At 39.8% G+C, this 20,704-nt stretch overlaps 1 protein-coding gene across 1 annotated transcript in view; it reads right to left on the bottom strand.

Moving 5' to 3' along the window:
- LOC122669800 (E3 ubiquitin protein ligase RIN2-like) overlaps positions 1-19,357 on the bottom strand; it is a 33,300-nt gene extending 13,943 nt beyond the window's left edge. The window contains exons 1-2 of the mRNA XM_043866655.1: positions 18,892-19,357; positions 11,458-11,535 (exon numbers count right to left, since the gene is read on the bottom strand). Coding sequence (XP_043722590.1) covers positions 11,458-11,535; positions 18,892-19,131 — 318 coding nt within the window. The 5' untranslated portion in view covers positions 19,132-19,357. The remainder of the gene's footprint in view (positions 1-11,457; positions 11,536-18,891) is intronic.
- Positions 19,358-20,704: the final 1,347 nt, after the last annotated feature.

Here is a 20,704-nt window from a genome sequence, read left to right as displayed (position 1 = left end):
TCCATACTCTACACTGTTTTTTAACAATACTATGGATGGTAGAAGCCGAATCTGACTCAATACAAACCCCCATGAGTCCAAGCTCATGACATAGCCACAGCCCATCGCGAAATGCTCTCATTTCGGTCATGGAGTTCATGCTCTCCCCATAAAATCTAGCACAAGCCGCCACCACCTTCCCCTCACTGTCACGGATTATACACCCTCCCCCTCCTACCCCCGGGTTTCCTCTGCTAGCTCCATCAATGTTAAGCTTCACCGAGGATGCCGGGGGGGCACCAACAAACCGCCTTAGGGGGCCTATGTATAGGGGGTTGATATGACAACCCAAAAAACTGAAGGACAAGAGCCTCCTGCAACGATGGCGTCCTAGTTCCAGCTTGTTTAAAGGGAATCTCGTGAATCCACCCCCTAACTACTTCCACGATCATCGTAGCCGAACGGCCTCCCTCACCATGTTTCCTGCCATTCCTTTCCTTCCATAATTCCCATACAATAAACGATGGCACCAGACCTGTAATAATAGCACACAAGCTTCCCCCGTTCGCATGACCTTGCCAGAATAGCATTCTACTTCTCACCTCTTGCCACGAAATGACCTCCACATGAAGCAATCTGGAATAAAATTCCCATACCTTTGCTGCCCTCCCCCCCCCCCCCCACACCAAGCAATGGGAAACCGTTCCAACCTTGGGGTCGCCACAACAAAGGCACTTTGAGGCCAAAGGGATTCCAATCCTCTTCAATGAATCATCAGTTGGAATCCCCCCACATAGAACCTGCCAAGAGAAAAAACCGATCTTGGTGGGGACCATTTGGTTCCAAATCCATTTTAGAGAAATCCATGCTAGGGGCCGTGCTCCTAATGGTGTTCCATTTCGCTCTAGAAGAGAGCATACCATTGCTTTCAGGTGTCCAAATTAGTAAATCATCCCCCTCAGAGAGATTAAACTTTCTACTCAACACATTGCTACGTACCTCATCCGAGTCGATTTTGAGCAATTCGGGCTGATCCCAGCTGCCGTCCCTGTGTAGGACATCCTTCACACGCAAAGACAGATCAAGGTTCAGTGCTCCATCCACCTGATCAAGTAGAGGTCCCCAACCAGACCAGTTATCAGTCCAAAAACCAACATCTCCCCTCCCCAACAGCCATCAGGAATTAGTGAGGATCATCTCCTTAAGAGCCAGCGTCTTACGCCATGAGATCGAACCTGCAGAAGGAGGGGCTGCCAACACCAAATGCAAATTTTTAAAAAATTTTGCTTTAAAAAACCTTGCCCACAGCGTGGTTTCCATAGTGAGAATTCTCCACAGCCCCTTCATTCTAAGGGCAACTCCAGTGTCCTCCATGCGCCTAATGCCAAGCCCTCCTTCTGATAGCGGGCGACAAACTTTCTCCCAATTAACCCAATGATGCCGATTGCCCCATTCTAATTCTCCCCACAAGAAGTTGGCACACAAGCTGTTAAATCTTCGAATGATGGTTTTACGGACATCCAGCGTAGAGATGATGTGTATTAGCATTGATGCCAGTACATGCCTGAGAAGGATAAGTCTTCCCCCAGCGGACAGCATTTTCCCCTTCCAACCCGCTACTTTCTTGCGAATTTTAGCCAGGAAGCTCTCAAAAAAACTCACTCGCAATTGGCCAACATAGATGGGAGCTCTGAGATAGGTTAGAGGCAAACTCCTTCTGAAGAACCCTGTGATTGCTGCAATCATGCGACATCTCCTGTCAGGTGCCTTACTCCCCACTATGAAGCAACTTTTATTTTTATTCACCAACTGCCCAGAGGACCCCTCATAACGATCAATAAAACCAATGATCTGCTTCAGAGAATTCTTTAATCCCTGCGAAAAGATGATGGTATCATCAGCGAACAGGCTATGAGAGATACCCGGGCATCCCCTTGGCACCTTGAAGAACTTGGCCCTTCCTTCACCGAACAGCGACCTCAATCCTCTACTCAGAACTTCTTCTGCTAGAATGAAAAGGGCAGGAGAAAGTGGGTCACCTTGCCTTACCCCCCGTGATGATTTAAAAAAACGGGACTGCCCTCCATTAATTACCACAGAGAACCAGCAGTTCTCCACTACTTTTTAATTAGAGCAACCCGGTCAACGCCAAACCCGAATCTGTTCAAAATTTCAAACAAAAAGCCCCACTCCAACCTGTCATATGCCTTTGCCATGTCAAGCTTAAGCACTACATTACCACCCCTGGCATCCCTGTTTATGTCCTGTACAACCTCTTGAACCAGTGCAATATTGTCATGTCTGTCGCTGCCGCTATTACACCTTACCGTGACAGCTTGTTCATGACCTCTCACCATTTCCAAATCCACTCCCTATCGCCAAAGAACCCAAATTCTGTTGCCATTATCATCCCCATTAGAGAGCACTCCAGACATACCCAGCTTTAGCAAGCCGAATCATGAGAAAGCTGGGTATGTCTGGAGTGCTCTCGAATGGGGATGATAATGGCAACAGAATTTGGGTTCTTTGGCGACAGAGAGTGGATTTGGAAATGGTGAGAGGTCATGAACAAGCTGTTACGGTAAGGTGTAATAGCGGCATCGACAGATATGTGGTGATTTCTTTTGTACATGCTCTTTGTGTGGCTAGTGAGCACCATTCCCTTTGGGCCGAACTTATAAGTCTTGAGGTGCCGTTGGATACTGCTTGGACTGTTTGTGGCGACTTTAATGCGAATGTGGACCCTTCGGAAAAGGTGAGGGGAAGGCAGGTGTGTGCCATCTCGATGGAGGAGTTTGGTAACTTTGTTAGCCAGGCTACACTGGTAGATGGGGGCTTTCAGGGGAACGCCTTCACCTGGTCAAACAATCAGGTTGGGGGTGGTAAAATTCTGGCACGCCTGGATCGGTTCCTTCTCAATGGGGCTTGGGTTAACTCTTTTGATTTCAGCTCAGTGAAGCATCTCAATCGGGAGTGTTCGGACAATGCACCAATCCTCTTGGAGTTCAAGGCTCACATTTCAGGAAAAATATCCTCTTTTAAATTCCAGCAGATGTGGATATCACACCCTGACTTTATGGACTGTGTTCGGCAACATTGGGGGAACCAGGTTCTTGGTACCCCACTTTAGATTCTGTACTTGAAGCTGAAAAATCTTAGATCAAGGCATAGCCGCTTAGGGTGTGGAATAAGGAGGTCTTCGGCAATATCCATCAAAGGCCAGGAATGCGGAGGACAATGTTTGCAAGGCTGAAATAGAAGCGGAGCAATACCCTAGTGAGGAAGCAAGGAGGAAGCTTTTGGAAGCCCAGAAAGCGTTGCAGGAGGTGTTACTTCAAGAAGAAATATTTTGGCAACAAAAGTCGCGTGTGAAATGGCTTAAGGAGGGTGAGAGGAACACAAAAAATTTTCATACAATAGTGAATTTTCGCAGGCGGATTGGAGGGGTGGATAAAGTCAAGGATGGGAATGGTGCTTGGGTCCATGGGCAAGAAGAAGTAGGGAGGGAGGCAGCTCGGTTTTTTGCTGTATTCTCGGCCAGGATCATCGGCGTGATGAGGATCTTTTGGATCTTATTCCAAGACTTGTAACAGATGCTGACAATAAAATGCTCATGATGATTCCTTCTATGGAAGAGGTTAGGAAGGGAGTGTTTGGGCTGTCTAGAGAAAGTGCCCCAGGCCCTGATGGGTTCACAGGACATTTCTTCACATGTTGGGAAATAATAGGTGAGGATGTCTGGCGTGCGGTGAGAGATTTTTTCACAGGAGGCAGGCTGCCGAGGGGCTATACTTCAGCTAATCTGGTGCTTATCCCCAAGAAAGAGAACCCAGAGGTAATCTCGGACTTTTGACCCAGAAGTTTATGCAACTTTGCTTATTAAATAATGGCTAAAATTATTTCAGGTAGATTAGCCATGGTGCTGCCTAATATCATCTCCGAGGAACAAGGAGCTTTTGCGTATTTGGGTTCTTAAAGCATAATATTGCTGCTGCCGATTGTACTACTGCTGGTTGAGTTGTTTTAAACCCTAATCTGATTGCTGCCGATTGTGCTTCTGTTGCTTTTGGGTTGTTTTCAAACCCTAATCTGGTTATATCCAAGAGCCAATTGATATATTACTGCTGCTACTACTTTTGATTGATCAGTCCTCCTTATGGCTGATCCTAAACCACCAAAGGACAACACCCAAGTTCAGATCACTACTATTAAACTCTCCGGAGTTTCGAATTATCTCTTATGGGCCCAGGCAGTGCAAGCTTACATTCCTGCCAAGAGAAAACTGAAATACATTACAGATGATCCTCCTATTGTTGATCCTAAGGACCCTTCCACAGTCACAGCCCATGATGAGTACATGCGTGAGAATTCTATTATCAAGATATGGTTATGGAACAGTCTTGAACCTGCTATTGCATCCAATGTGATGTTTCATACTCTTGCTAAGGATGTCTGGAATGATTTGCATGAAAGTTTCTCTCAGCAAAAGGAATATCTCCCACATGTATGATCTCTATGAGAAGCTTTTCAATTTCCAACAGGGAGATAAATCTTTAAATGAATACTTTGCCAGTTAAAAAGACATGGTTGAAGAACTCCAGATACATCAGCCACTCACTACCAATCTGGATCAGTTGAAACAACAAAGAGTTGAGTTCCATGTTGCAAAATTTCTAGCTGGACTACATCTTGACTATCAATCTGAAGAGTCAATTGCTCACAGGGAAGAAGGTTCCTTCTCTCAATGAGGTATTTTCTTGTATTAATCGTCTGGCTAATCCATCCAAAACTGATACTACTCCTAAGGACAACTCAGCCTTTGTCGCCAATCGTGGTCGAGGACATGGTCGTGGCCAAGTCAAAGGCCGTGGCTGTGGTAATGGTGGACGAGGTATAGGTTATCAACACATTGACAAGTCTTCCCGCCAATGCACTTGTTATGGCAAACCAAATCATATTGTGGATACCTGTTGGGCCAAACATGGAAAACCTGAATGGGCGAACGAACTAGCCATAACTGGCACTTCTATTGAGAGATCTACCGGTGATGTGACACAGAGTTCGTGATGATTACAACTAGCTAGTCAAATGCCTCCAAGCACTTGAAGCTGCCTCTACCTCCACCTCTACAACCATCTTAGCCTATAAACGTAACTCTGCTTTTTATCCTTCCTCTACCTCATTGCTTATTGATTCGGGTGCTTCATGTCATATGACTGGTAAGTCGAGTTTGTTTTCTTCAATGAATCAAGTTCAAACCTCTTCCAATGTTATCCTTGCTGATGGATCCTCTACTCAGGCAGTCGGTCATGGAACTGTTTTCCCAACATCCTCTGTGACCTTCTCTCTTGTTCTTCATGTTCCTAAATTACCTTTAAGCCTATTATCTGACAGTCAACTTACTAAATCTCTTGATTGTCCTGTAACCTTCTATCCTTCTTACTATGTATTTAATGCAAGAGTCGACCTCGAACCAGTGAGAGATCAATTGCAGCCAGGATCAACACGATAAGGAGCTATTAATGGTGTGCAACAGCAGCAAACCTTGAAGATGATTGGGAATTGAATTTGGTCTTCAAAGGGTATCTTCACAATAGTTTATTACAGTCACACAAACAGCACAGCAGTGTATATCGAATAGGGAAGGGAGGAGAAGAGAACATAGAAGAAGAGGGGGTAGCGGGATGGGCTATCTCAGCCCTGGGTCTCTCAGCCACAGTTATCCCAGCTGTTGAACATGGGTTTTACTTCCCATAATCGAGTGCAAGAATGCCTCAAAACTTCATTCATTAATTCTGTCCAACTATTATAATAAGGGGCTGCCTATTTAATGAAGTAGGCTAGCTTACAAAATTAAAAACTTAACAAAAATAGCAACTTGACAAACTTAGCAACTAATGGAAATTAGAAACTTACAGAAAATAGAAACTACTAAAGGCTTTATAACTCAGCCTTCTAAACATGCAAAGATAACCAAATTAGAAACACATATAAATTAAAAACTACCTAATATAAAACTGAAAATAGAAACTAAACTATGGCAGCATTAGGATAGAAGCTTTCTCTACTTGATGGCATAGTTGTCACGGCGTCACGGCGATCCAAGTCGGTGGAAGGGTGTCACGTCGATATATCGACATGTCGCCAAGCATGTCGACCATGTTTAATTTTTTATTTTCTGTATTTTTAATGTCATTTAGTATGCTATAATATATGTCCTCTAACATCAAAAATCAACATGAAAGTGTACTACACTACTACTAAAATACTATGCCACTATGGTTTAATTCATGAAAGTGTAACTAATATCCATTAGTGTATATGAAAGTATAAAAAATTGAAAATATAGATTAACCTGTCAAATAATTGAAAGCAATAGTAAAAATCAAATGATAGGCTAACCTGTTTACTGAAGCTTGATAGCAATAGTCTTTCTTTAGTGTGTGTGATTTGGAGCAAAGCATCTAAGCTATTAAATGGTTTAAAAAAAAAAAATTTTAATCTAACTTTTATATGTACAAATATCGACCGATATGCCAACATATCGTGGTATGGCGTCCATGGCGACGCCATGGCATCGCCATGGAAGCCATATCGAACGATATATTTACATCCACCATGGCGTAGCTCGATATGCCACCTCTCCTAGCGCCAGGACGCCATGGTGACGCCATGACAACTATGCTTGATGGGCCCACAAGATCTTCTAAAAAATCAATCCCAAACAAGACAAATATTGGTTGTGACACTGTTCACGTGAACAGTGTTTTGTCTTTTTTTTTTCTCTTCATATTTCGATCTACATCAGTATTTCAAGACCTTCATACAAGGAAGATGAGTGGGGGAGGGCTTGAGCGCAATGGGCTGTATTACTTGGATGGTACCAGACCTTCTACTGCTGCTACATCTACTACCATACCATCTCCCATGCAATGGCATTTACGTCTTGGTCAATCATCTCTACCTAAGCTCCAATTAATGGTTCCTAGTTGCAGATCTACATCTCGTCTTGAGTGTGAAGCCTGTGAATTGGAAAAACATCTTCGTGCCTTCTTTCCTGCCCGTAATGCACCTAAAGTTCTTCATTGTTTTCTTTAGTACACTCTGACATTTGGAGTCCGTGTCGAGTCCGTAATAGATTAGGGCTTTCTTATTTTGTTAGTTTTATAGATGACTAATCCCATTCCACTTGGGTTTACCTGTTGAAAGACAAACCTCAATTTCTTACTGTTTTTAAAAAAATTTGTCAAGAAATAAAAACTCAATTTGGTGTGTCCAATAAAATATTTCGTTTTGATAATGCACTTAAGTATACTCAAACTGAGATCTCTGAGTTTTGCCTCACTCATGGTATAATTCACCAAACCAGTTGTTTGTACACTCCACAACAAAATGGGGTGGCCGAACACAAGAATAGACACTTACTGGAGGTAGCCCAATCTATTATGCTCCACATGAATGTCCCCAAACGTTTTTGGTGTGATACAGTCCTTATTGCCTGTTACCTTATTAATCGTATGTCATCGTCTGTCTTAAATAATAAAGTTCCTTTTTCTATTCTTTATCCTGATCATCCTTTGTTTGCTTCCCCAACACGAGTATTTGGCTACCTGCGCTTCGTTCATAAGCTCCAACCTGTTATTGATAAGTTATCTCCTCGGTCTATTAAATGTATTTTTCTTGGTTACTCTAGAACATAGAAAGGGTATAAATGTTTTGATTCAGTTTCTAGTAAACAATTTATTAGTGCTAACATCACATTTTTTTGAAAATACTCCTTATTTTTCTCCTAGTTCTTCTCTACCGTCTATTAGGAACAATGAAGATCTTTTGAGTCCACCCCTACTAGTTACCATACCCATACCATCACCTAAACCAATTCAGGTCTATCGCCGACGCCACCCACCTAACCTACCACCCACCACTACTACTGTCCCGGACACCACTGTACCTACCACATTACCCTCTGCTCCTAGCGTTCCAACGATGCCATCCACTAGTGCAGATGCCGCCCCTCCATCCAGTCAGTCTGATCCCCATGCTGAAGGCTCCATCGACTTACTAGTCATTATTCGTAAAGGTACTCGCTCATGTACTCAAAAGTCCCACAAATCCTCAATTGTTTATCCTAGTGAGCAGTATGTCTCCATTTCTCATCTTCCGTCCCACTATCACCCACTTGCTTCTGCTTTATCTACTAACTTTGTTCCTAAAACCCACCATGAGGCTTTTTCTCACCCTGGCTGGAAGCTTGGAAGGCCGCAAAGAACACAGAGAGGGATGCTTTATAATTTAGAAAATACTTGGACTCTGATTCCATTACCTACTGGGAAGGATCTTGTTAAATGTCGATGGGTTTATACTATCAAATACAACTCGGAATTCGGATGGTTTTGTTGAGCGTCTTAAGGCTTAATTGGTTGTTAAAGGCTATACTCAAACTTATGGTGTTGATTACTTTGAGACTTTCTTGCCTGTTGCCTGCTCGAATTCTGTTAGCATTCTTATTTCTCTAGCTATCAACTTTGGCTGGCCCTTGTTTCTCGAGGGGAGAATTCCACCAAAGTATGCAAGCTTTGTAAAGCAATCTATGAGTTGAAACAATCTCCAAGAGCATGGTTTGATAAGTTCAGCTCCATTGTTACTCAGTTTGGGTTCTCAGTGTTGAACATTCCGTTTTTGTTCGTTGCCAGAGTTCAAAGGTCGTTGTGATGGTAGTCTATGTGGATGATATTATTATATCTGGTAATGATGCTTCTGGTATTGCTCAAGTTAAATCATATCTTCATCAGCATTTTCAGATGAAAGACTTGGGTGTTCTCAAGTATTTTCTTGGTATTGAAGTTTTACGCAAGCAAAAAAGGTGGTAGCTTATCTCAAAGGAAATATGTCCATGACCTTCTGTCTGAAATTGAAATACTTGCCTCCAAACCAGCAAATACTCCCATGGATCCCAGTCAAAAGCTTGGGTCCAGTGAGAGTGAGGATTTTACAGATGTACATCTGAATAGAAGAATAGTTGGGAAACTCATTACCTTATTGTTACTCGACCAGATATATCCTTTGTCATTGGAGTTATTAGTCAATTTATGCAAACTCCAAAGAAAATTCACTGGGATGCTATTTGTCATGTGTTACGAAATCTAAAAGGTGCTCCTGCCAAGGGTCTCATTTATCAACCTCATTAGAATGCTAATCTGGTTGGGTTTTTTTATGCTGATTGGGCTGGTGCTGATGATGATAGGCGTTCTACTACTGGTTATTGTACTTTTGTGGGTGGTAAATTTAGTCACATGGGAAAGCAAGAAACAAACTATTGTTGCTCGATCGAGTGTTGAGGCTGAGTATCGGGCAATGGCACATACTACAGCTGAGTTGGTGTGGATAAAATCATTGTTTCAGGAGTTAGGGTTTCCCATCACTCAACCTATGAAAATGTTATGTGATAATCAAGCCGCTATTTACATTGCAAGCAATCCAGTGTTTCATGAGAGGACAAAGCACATTAAGGTTGATTGTCACTTTGTTCGGGATGTTGTTATGAAAGTTGATTTATACTCCATTTGTTTCAACTACCAATCGACTTGGTGATATATTTACCAAGCGACTGTTTGGACCTACCTTTCGTAGGAGTTGTTCCAAGCTAAGTCTAGGTGATTTATCCACTCCAGCTTGAAGGGGAGTATTGAAGTATATCAAGCATATAGGACTTGGGGAGAATCTCGATTAGAATATTCCATTGTTCTAATCGAGATTCCTCCTTATATCAGTTATATGCTCCTTTATACTGTTGGTTTATAATGAGGTTTAGTCTAGTTTCTATTTTCATTCTTCTATTGTAACTGGGTTTTATGATCCTAATATGATTAGAAGTCCTCTTCTGTAGTCTGATCTATATATAAATGAAGGCAGTGAGGGGAGACTGTTAAGATCGATCATTCTTGACAACTCTCTTCTCTTCTTCCTCTTCATCTCCTCTCCTATTCTTCTTACTCTCAGTTCTGGTTCTTTAAGTTTGTATTCAGTTACAGAGTTCTTATCAGGTGGAGGGAAAAGCAAGCATTTTCTTCAGAGTCAAGCTAAAAGCTCTCAGGACAAGTTGTAAGATTGGAGTGAGAAAAATTTTCACAGGAGGAATTAGCTCAGCCATTGGAATGAATAGCCAGGAGGGACTAAATGGAATCTGTTAAAAATGAATTTCTTCAGAAAAAGTGGAAGGAAGTATCTGTATATAAACTTGTCATTTGTCTTAGACCCATTGACGAACAAAACTTTGAATGTAATTCATGGTGTTCTGAGGTTGAAAGGGAATTAATTTGGAGAAAAAAATTTTCAGACAGTTGGGGCAGCAATCAAGTGTACATCACTCATGAAATGTCAATGGAAAGAAGTTATGAAGCAGGAAACTTCCCATTGGTGTGGTTCCGATATCATGTGACAGCTGGGAATCTAAACATTGTCCAGGAAGAAACGGGGTGCAGCAAGCAACGCTTGTGCCAACTGTTTCTGGAGACATACAGGTTGCTGTGAAAAAGATAGCTTATGTTTCTGACCACTTGGAGATTGGGTCAGTTATGGCAGTCCAGAGTCTCAATCTCAGAAGGCCTTTCAACGACTGGGAGATGAACTTGTTGCATTTTTTGGTAGGCAACCAGAAGATGAACTTTGCTGCCACACTTCATGTATTTACTAAAGAAAGCCCAAGTTCAGCCTGGAGAGGCTCAGGATATGGAGGTTCAGTTTGAGTGGAATTTTTCTCAGCAAATCATGTTATGAATGTCACCAGTCATTGTCAACAATTTGCTTCCCATCTGAGAAGTTTTAATAGAACCAGACCAATAAGATCAAGTTCTTCCCATGGACAACATCTCTAAGACGTATACTTTCAGCCTTATATGCTTGAAATTGGGAACCAGTCAACCATATCTTATTTACTGCTCTTTTGCCTTGTAAAGATGGGTTTACTTTTTCATCTTCCGGTATGAGTTGGGTATGAAGATGAGAGAGAGAGTTATTGTACAAAAGGTCAAGAAAGACTAAGCAACAAAGAAGAGGGCACCTTAAAAGAGGATGAGCCATGTAATGAGAAGTGCAACAAAGAGACATAAAGAGGACAGTCTTTCGGTGGTATCAGTACACTCCAAATGCACTTTGCACACTGGTGCAATAACACACTCACTTCTGCACACTTAGCTCTGAACCAGAATGCACATCAAGTCATAAAGGTTAATGAGTTTATTGTGTCCACTGTTTGGTTAGCAAGGAATTCATGTACATCCATGTAAAGAAATTTGATGAAAGATGAGCGATTGTAATGAATGGATGTTAGTTCTTACTTAGAGACCACAATGCCTGGTTTTGCTTGTCCAGGTTTCCTTTTTCTGTTGAGAGTTTTCTATATTGTGGACTTACACCAAATGGGGTACCTCTTGGTCTTATTGATAAATTTTTTCTGATTAAAATAACAATGATAATAACCTTAAAAATGGCATAGTTGATAAGGCGTTCCACCACTTTTCGAACCTCCAATGGATGTAGCTGTACAAAAAATATAGTCTGCATGCACAACCAGAAAAGATCTTCATCGGATTGTTGAAATGTTTAAACTAACTTATAAAAAATAAATAAATAAATAAAAATCTTAAGTCAAATAAAATGAAATGCCACAAAATGATATACGTGTTAGCACCCCTCAAAAGTCATTATTATGTGGATCACTGGATTGCATGTGTAGACAGTGGGAATTGAAAACTTACTACAAATAATAAACCACATTCTGGAAGGAATTTGATGCTGGAGCATACCCAGGAGAAATTATAGGCTTTATTTATTTGGGGCTTTATCCTGTACTAGGCTGGAATATAAAGCCTAATGGGTACAATTAGTTATTATGCATGTTTTTGCAAGTTACTATCTTATTTCTATGGGATAACTTATTATAGTCAAGGAAGGAATAGTTGGAGAAAAAAGTGCTACTCATATTGTGTAGGTGTCTAGGATCTTTAGGAATCTTCATCACTTTAATTTCCTATTTCTATTAAGTTTAAACACGAATAAGGTTTGTTCTTATTAAGATCCCTTAATTGAGTTAGGTATTTAGTCTAATAGAACTCAACTTGCATATTTCATTAGATTTCCTATTTAGTGTCGATTTAGATTACTTCAAGAGGGCAGGCCTTGGTACAACGGTTAAGGTTGCTCCATTGTGACCAAGAGGTCACGGGTTCGAGTCTGGAAACAGCCTCTCTGCGAAAGGCAGGGGTAAGGCTGCGTACATTATAAGTTTATAACCCTCCCCAGACCCCGCAGTGGCGGGAGCCTTCTGCACTGGGTTTTTTTAGATAACTTCAAAGGAACTTTGGTGGCTATCCAATTACCTGAAGGCTAGGGATTAGCAACCAACAAATGATCTAGAACCGCAGATCAAGTTAATAGTCAAACTGGAGAGAAATCCAGCAATATGACTAAAGTGACTCAGATCTGGTACAAATGCCAATCAAGTGGCCCAGAGGAGACATAGATTGATGTCCTAAAGTTCGGAGTTAATTCGATGGTCAGAGTTGGAGAAATCAAAAGGACAGAAAAATATGTAAGTTGCTGAAATTAGAAAATCTGATTAAGTAACTACAGAAAATAGCAATTAAACTATAGAATAGGAAGTGAAAACCAAAAATAGAAACATGGGTTAGATTTACAAACTAAAGGAACAAATAAGTAAGTGAGATCAGAAATAGAAAGTAGCAGAAAATAGAAATCAAAGCAAGATGTATTGCTTCCGCTAGAATCAAGAGTAGGCAGTGGACTGCCTTCAAGATATGGAATTGATGGAGTGCTTAGGTGTCTATTGTAGCACTAGAATATGGCCTAAATATTTAGAGCAGAAACTCAACAATTAGTGGAGAGAACAATGCTCAAGAGATCAAAACAAAAGAGTAACACAACATGTGCAATGCACGAGAAGTAATCAAAATATGGCCTTAGGTGAAGAAGATGGGAAATAAAGGGATATGGACTAGGCCTCACAGCTAGAACTCGACCAACATCTCACCGTCACCAGTCTACTGGCTTCCCACCAAGCTACCTTAGCATCCCACTAAGGCTACCATTGCATATCACAAAAGCAAACTGCATCACAGCAAAGAACTATAGTTTTTGTCAAAATCATGTGAGGGTCTACGCCCTTCTCCTTTATTTATAATTCCATAGCAATTAGAAATCACTAAAGTAGGAAAACCTATGTCTGGTAAGAGAAATCCCTTACAACTTAAATCTCTCTTCAAAATAAAAGCTATTCTAAAACATTATAAAATAGAAACTAACTACTTAATCCAGTATAGGACTTAAATCTGTAATATCTGGGCTTATAGAATTGACCCATTACAACAGTACACCCAAATATATCAAACCCATGGCCCATAGGCTACTCAAATTAAGCTCAACTTAACCAAATTTGAACCATAGGTTCGGTTGGACCCAAAAAATTAAAGGGTAAAGTACACGTACCCCCCTATAATGCACCCAATATTCCTTGTACCCCCTAAGCGTCTGATAAGTCCACGTACGACCCCTCAATATTCCACGTACCACCCCAACTTTACCCCCCTAATGCCAGATAAGTCCAAACTGTTAAGTACCACCGTTAAGTGCTAAAAACTTGACCATTTTACCCTTTGTTCCATTTTTATAAATTTGAAAAGACCTAATTGCCCTGACCTATTTGTTCATAATATGAAAAGACCTTTTTGCCCTGACCTAATTTAATAAGACCCTTTTACCCCCACTATTTGTTCTTAAAAACCTAACCCAACCTAATTACTAAAATGCCCTTGCTAGGGCATAATTACCAAAATACCCTCATCTTCCCCAAAATCCATCTTCCATTTCTGAAACTTCTCTCAAAATCCAACACAGACTGGTTTTTGTTCTCTGATTCCCTCTTTCTCTTCCGCTGCGATCCCCTATTTGCTTGATCAATCGGCAAGATGCCAAGGGGTTGTTAATACAATACAAAATCCACCGTTGTTGCCGCATTGAAGCCCTAGATGAGGGTTTTAATTTTTTTATCATCCCTGGTGAATCTCTGATCGTAGATTATAATCAGGGTGATGAGAGAGATGGCAGTAAATAGAGTTGGGCGAAGCCCCTGTTTTGGTCCCCATCAAATTATCGTGTTTAGGAAAACAAAATAAAAGAAGCACAACAACAGAGACACAGTTAGTGGCCCGATTCAAAGGTCGGCCATGGAAATTTCTATTCAATGTCCAAGAGTCAACAATTTCTAATCAAGGTTTTCATATCAGCATTTGAACAACTTATTTTTTAATAAATTAGAAGACTTCTGTTTTTCCCCCTTTTTCTTTTGGACTAAAATACTTCACAAAATCACATGGAAAGCTTTTCTGAACGTTGGAGTGGAAACTGGACAGAATATATTTCAGCTAATTGAATGTTTGATGTGCCACCACTGAAGAGATCATAGATCAGAAAACTCTTCAAATTCGACAGTGATATCGTCTGCTTGCTTTCCGTTTGGGTGTCCATTGTGTCCACTCTCAGACTGGTTTTTGTTCAGAAGAAGGAGAAGAAGAAGGAGCAGAGAACGCTGGAGCAGATAAGAAGCAGAATAAGGAACAGAGACGAAGCAGAAGAAGAAACAGAGAAGGGAATGTGAGTCGAAGCAGAAGAAGAGACAGAGAAGGAGCAGAGAAGAAAGAGCATAGAACAAGTAGAAGAAGGAGAAGTTGAGAAGAAGTTACCTGCAGGCCTAGATCGTTGCCGGAGAAGGAAGGAAGTGGACGGAGCAGGGAGCTGGAAGCCTCGCTGGAGCAGCAGGTTCTCCTCCCAAGCTTTTCGTTTCTCTCTCCACTAGGTATGCAATGGTAATATTAGGTTGGGTTGGTTTTTAAGAACAAATAGTTGGGGGTAAAATGGTCTTTTCCAATTAGGTTAGGGCAATACATAAGTGAGGGTAATTAGGTCTTTTCATATTTATAAAAATAGAATAAAGGGTAAAATGGTCTTTTCCAATTAGGTTAGGGCAATACATAAGTGAGGGTAATTAAGTCTTTTCAAATTTATAAAAATGGAACAAAGGGTAAAATGGTCAAGTTTTTAGCACTTAACGGTGGTACTTAATAGTTTGGACTTATCTGGCATTAGGGGGTTAAAGCAGGGGTGGTACGTGGAATATTGAGGGGTGGTACGTGGACTTATCAGACGCTTAGGGGGGTACGAGGAATATTGGGTGCATTATAGGGGGGTACGTGTACTTTACCCAAAATAACAGGCTCATCTTCTCTTCTTGCTGGAATTCAGCATCAACTCTCCCTGGCTTTAAAAACTCAACCTCGAGTCTTGTAAAGGCAAGGGATCAATATCGTGTGATGTACATCCAGCATCAAAGTGTAACAGAACTCGGGTAGATCATGGATATTAGGAATGAGATCCTCTAGTCGTGGAGCTCGTTCTTCAAAGAACTTTGGTAGAATCACGAAATCAATGTGCTCAACTTCATGATCTGCATCCAATGTGAATAATGCGTCGTGAAGTCCTCCAAAATTGTTTTTTTAAAGTCTTTACCCAAAATTTCAATCTCCACTGTCGTACTATGCTCCTTGGTTTCTTCATCACTGTCGTCCTTAGTAATCTCCATTGATGACCAAACATAAGACATGAGTGCCATGAGTCACCAGACCGTCTTCATCACGAACATCAGTATGCTACTCCTCAATCTCCTCAGGAGGGAGTCCATCATAAAATTACATCTCTGGATTTAGTTCAACGGCTACCACAAGCATTCTTTGGGCTGAGGACAGAATTTGGCAACATGTCCATAATTGACTTCAGACCTATGCTCGATAGCAGTCATGTGGACTGGTAACTGCCTGAACATGTCAGTGACCTGGTTGAGAACTTTGTTTGGGTCAGAATTCCTTGAACTGGGTCCAGCCATAGCTTTGATACCCATTTTTTGGCTATCCAATTACCTAAGTGTTAGGGATTAGAAAGTAGAAACTAACACATGATCTAGAAACGCAGGTCAAGTTAACAGTTAAACTGGAGAGAAATCCAGCATTATGACTAAAGTGACTCAGATCTGGTTCAAATTCCAATCAAGTGGCCTAGATGAGGTACAGATTGATGTCCCAAAGTTTGGAGTAAATCCAATTGCAGATTTGGAGAAATCAGAAGGACATAAAAATAGTAAGTTTCTGAATTAGAAACTTGGATTAAGAAACTACAGAAAATAGCAACTAAACTATAGAATAGGAAGTGGAAACTAAAAAATGGAAAAATGTGCTAGATTTATTAGGAGCTGGCAATGTCCACCATCCATTAAGTAAAATTACAATTCACTAGAGTGGTTTTGCGAGAGTAATTGTAGAAGGGGGCTATCCAATTATCCACCATCATTGAATGGATGACAAATCCAGAGAATGAGCCATGAAGATTTCCAACATTATCAGAACCTTGAGTCTCAACTGTACTGCTAGTTTAGTTTGAATCCTAAGGTCAATTTAATGAGTTATATATGTCAAAATTGTCAAACAATGTGTAATAAAGCCAAGAACATATCACAGACTATCAGTTCTTTTTTGAGAGTTCATTTTCCTATTAGGATGTTTATTACAATGTTGTTTTGGGCGAGCTCAAGGTCATTCCTCCTCTTGGAAGTTTCTATCCTATATCTCATGCTTACATTAAAATATATTTATATATATATATATCTGTTATTCTTTAAAAATTCTAGCACCATGCAATGGTGTTCTTTCATTTGGAAAGCCCCTAATCAAATTAATAGAAATCATGCATGCATTAGATGCTATTGCCAATCATTTTTAAACGTTCTGCATCACTATGGCTCATTTCCATCACTTCTCTGTACGCTATTTTTGAAGGTCTAAACATGCCTACATAGCATGATTTTGGTCCCTTTTGAAAGCTTAATCATCTACCATTCTAAAGATACAAGATCTTGCTGTTCTAAGCTATTTCAGAGAAGCTCTGGCCAATTTACAGACAAGGTGTCAAGCTACAACAGAAATTCTATTTTTAGGAATTTTAATTTGATTAGGAGTTTTAAGTACCTTCTATTTTCCAAGCTTTGAGTTCATTTGTTGGGAAAGGGGTAAACAGTGGTTGTTAAAATTGTAATTAGAATCATATTAGGAGTTTAAATTCATGTAAGAACTATGTACGAAGTGTGGAATTATTTATTTATTATTTTTAAAAAGCACTAGAGTTGCTTTCTTGTTTCTACCATAGTACTAAAACTCACGAAATTTCGGTCGAGATATCGAATATTTCGAGTATCTCGACCTGTCCGAAACGAAACACAAGTCCGATATGAAAAAATGCAATATTTCGGAAATTTCGGTCATCTCGTTTCAGAAATCTCGGTCATTTCGTTTCGAAAATTTCGGAAATCTCGGTCATTTTTGGCATTTTACACCCACAGAAAAATACCATATTTCGACCGAGATTTCGACGAAATTTCGATATCTCGGAAATTTCGGTCAGATCGAAACACCGAAATGAAACGAGATTTGGTACCATGGTTTCTACTAGGAGTATGATATAACAACATTTAAAAAAAAAAGAGGAGTCTATGATCAATTTCAAAGACAGAGTTTTGGTTCATGGATAAGAAAAAAATGTTAGGTTCCTCTGGTACACCTCTTCTCCTTGTGGTCAATTTCTATAGGAATTTTTTCTATGCTTTCTTGCAGTGTCCCTGTGATTCTTGGTTGTGTATATATTTTACTCATTTTTCTTCTCCTCAGCTTGTTTCGCATTCTTTAGTTCTTCATCAATACTTCAAATAATGACTGGAATGAACATTTGAATCCACCATCCAAGAGCAAATAAAACTCAATAGTCACTATATCTTTTAGAAACCTAAACCTATACCAGTACCAATATCATAGGCTCATATTATACCAATGAGTTCCAATAATTGATTATTGGGAACAAAACCAGGAGCAGCAAAGTACAAACAGATGTGTAGCAAGTTATGCTGCTATATTTCATGGAGTGACAACACAGAATATCATCTTAATACACATGGAATTCTGCAGAGAAACCTGTTTTCAAGGCCAAAGAAATTTGAAGATTAGTCTTCTAGAGTCCTAGACATGCTAGAACTCAAGCAGGGATTTCCAGAGCTGGGGGATTTTAAGCAAGAGCTATTACAAACTTACAGTAGGCATAAACTATTATCAAGCCTTGTGGTTTCATAACATCTTTGCTCGAGTAAGAATTCAAATATCCAGATTTCCTACTCATAAAAGAGTATTTTGCAAGTAAAATTGAAGGCAAAATGAAACATATAAAAGCAGACCAATAAAAGAAAGACATAACAGAAGATAAATTGGAGATTGACTCTTGATCATATCATTTTTACATAAATTCTTTTTTACGTAAATATACCAAAATTTTCAACGTTTTTCATGTTCTCTAGGGAAGGAGTTCTTTGGTTTTGATTCCAGGTATGACGGAGTGTTATTCTGTGAAATAACTCAAATTTCAAACCATTCACTTGCTTCAGCTACTCACGCTATGATGTGGGAGCATCAACTCCGCCCCTATGGGCTTCTGAAGAGAGGGAGAAATTGTTGTATAAAACTGTACATATGCTTACATGTATAACCATACACTTTCCCAACTTATAATCTAAAATATTATGTCATCAAACAATTGAATATAAACCAACATGGGAAGTAAATAAAAGCCAAAATTTTATGGAAAACAGGCATAACAAGAGATTAAGAAAACACAATCTGACAGGAGTACTACTGCTGGACAAGTTGTTTTAACTCTACATACACACACACAATTAGTAAATCTATCAAAGGAAATAACCCATCCCACACATCATTTGTATCCAAGTCCCTGTCGTGAAAATGAATTTACCTTAAGACACAGAATGCCCAAAACAAATAAGTTGAGTACAAAATTTGCTACCAGCGCAATTGTGACATGTGAACCCAAAAGTAGCTCTAGTACATGGCTAGCAATCCCTGAATGAATGACATCTTTGCCAACTGAGTTGTCTAACTTGAGTTGATATAGCTTGGATTCCGTCCACCATTGAAGCCCTACCAAGCTTAGCACCGTACAGAATGCTGAGATATATAAATTACCGATGCCCATTTTCAGTGAATGCGACCTCTTTACCACAACCAATCCCCCAAAGTCTCATAAGAACTGGATTAGCATGACTGTTGAGACACCACAATATCCTGGAGCAGGAGTCAACAAACAGTTGAGAAGGCACAAACAATGGACAGTTGGAACACCAACACACTTAGAAGTTGCATAGCTCCTCTCCTTAATTAAAAATTTACTTTAACAAGTAGACTACGGGAAAGGAAATCAAACAAAAAAAAAAAAAAACCTGCAAAGGAATTTTAAATTGATTCAGCAACTTCTGTTCTCGACCTTAACCATGAACTTGCGGCAATACACTAATAACCAAACCAGTCCTGAAATCCTTTGGGAAAAAAGAGAATAAAATTCAACAACATTAAAGAAGTAATTCAAGAGCAGAAGGCAGTGCCCATCAAGCAAATTCATAAAATAAACAAAGCATAACAATGAACCTCAACGAATATATCTAATGTTTAATCCCTCAGAACATAGATTAAAAACATACAATTAATATTTACATACATAAAAAATCTGCAAAAGAAAACGAAACGAAATCAATCACCATAATCCCTGAACAATTTAATACACATTTGATGCACCGATGACACCCCAATCAAGCATCAAACAAAAACCGGGAAAAAAAAAAAGCGTAAATTCTACCATCTACACCTATCAATCCGTCCAAAAAATAACTAAGAACAGACGTTAAAATTTATATGTAAAAAAAATTGACGAAAATTAACAAAATACGTACCGAAATCGGCGAAGGGAGAAGGAATGATGACATGGGCAGGGTTTCTGTTCTCTGTTCCCTCTCTCTACCGGAGAGAGAGAGAGAGAGAGGGTAGGTGGTTATTGCGGGAACGCGAAACTAAAAACGGCGATCCAAAAAATTCTGCCTTCGTAATGCCAATTATATCATTGTTGTTGCCTTTCCCTTTTCGTTTCGCATCGCTCGTCTTTGCATATTTCCTTCTTCCTTCAGTAAAATGGCACTGGCATCGCGCTGTGCTACAATGAGTTCAGCTTAACACATGCCAGGTAGCAGTTTACGTGCCAACTGCCAACCAAGAAGTTACACATCTAGCCTACCTACCCTGTATGAGTTCCCATATGTGTGATGCCAAGTAATATTCTCATTAAGAGATTGAAAACTTCTACACATGACAACTTTTTTAACAGGTATTGTATAAGACCTAATTTGGTATAATTTCTATTTCAAAAACTGTTTGATTTGATTTTTGCAACTTATATGAAATCAGATGGAATAAAGATTCTGAAACAGCTAAAGAGTTGTTTCAATTTTAAAATTGATTACACTTTTTGGCTCTTTAATGAGCACATGGTTAGTTTGATAGATAAAATAGTAAATTCATGTTAAAGATATTTCTTATTCTAGAAATATTTCAGATTCCATGTGACACAAGCATAATTTATTAATCATTATCCAACATAATTGTATACAACAGCAACAACTCAACCTTATCCCAACCAAATGGGTCGGCTATATCGATCCTTGCTCTAACTAATCTCTTGACTTTGCTATCACAGGAATGCTCCCTGCTACCCACTTTTG

The sequence above is a fragment of the Telopea speciosissima genome, chromosome 1 (assembly GCF_018873765.1).
Source record: "Telopea speciosissima isolate NSW1024214 ecotype Mountain lineage chromosome 1, Tspe_v1, whole genome shotgun sequence".
In the NCBI taxonomy this organism is placed as follows: Eukaryota; Viridiplantae; Streptophyta; class Magnoliopsida; order Proteales; family Proteaceae; genus Telopea; species Telopea speciosissima.
This window is presented reverse-complemented; position numbering and strand designations above follow the sequence as displayed.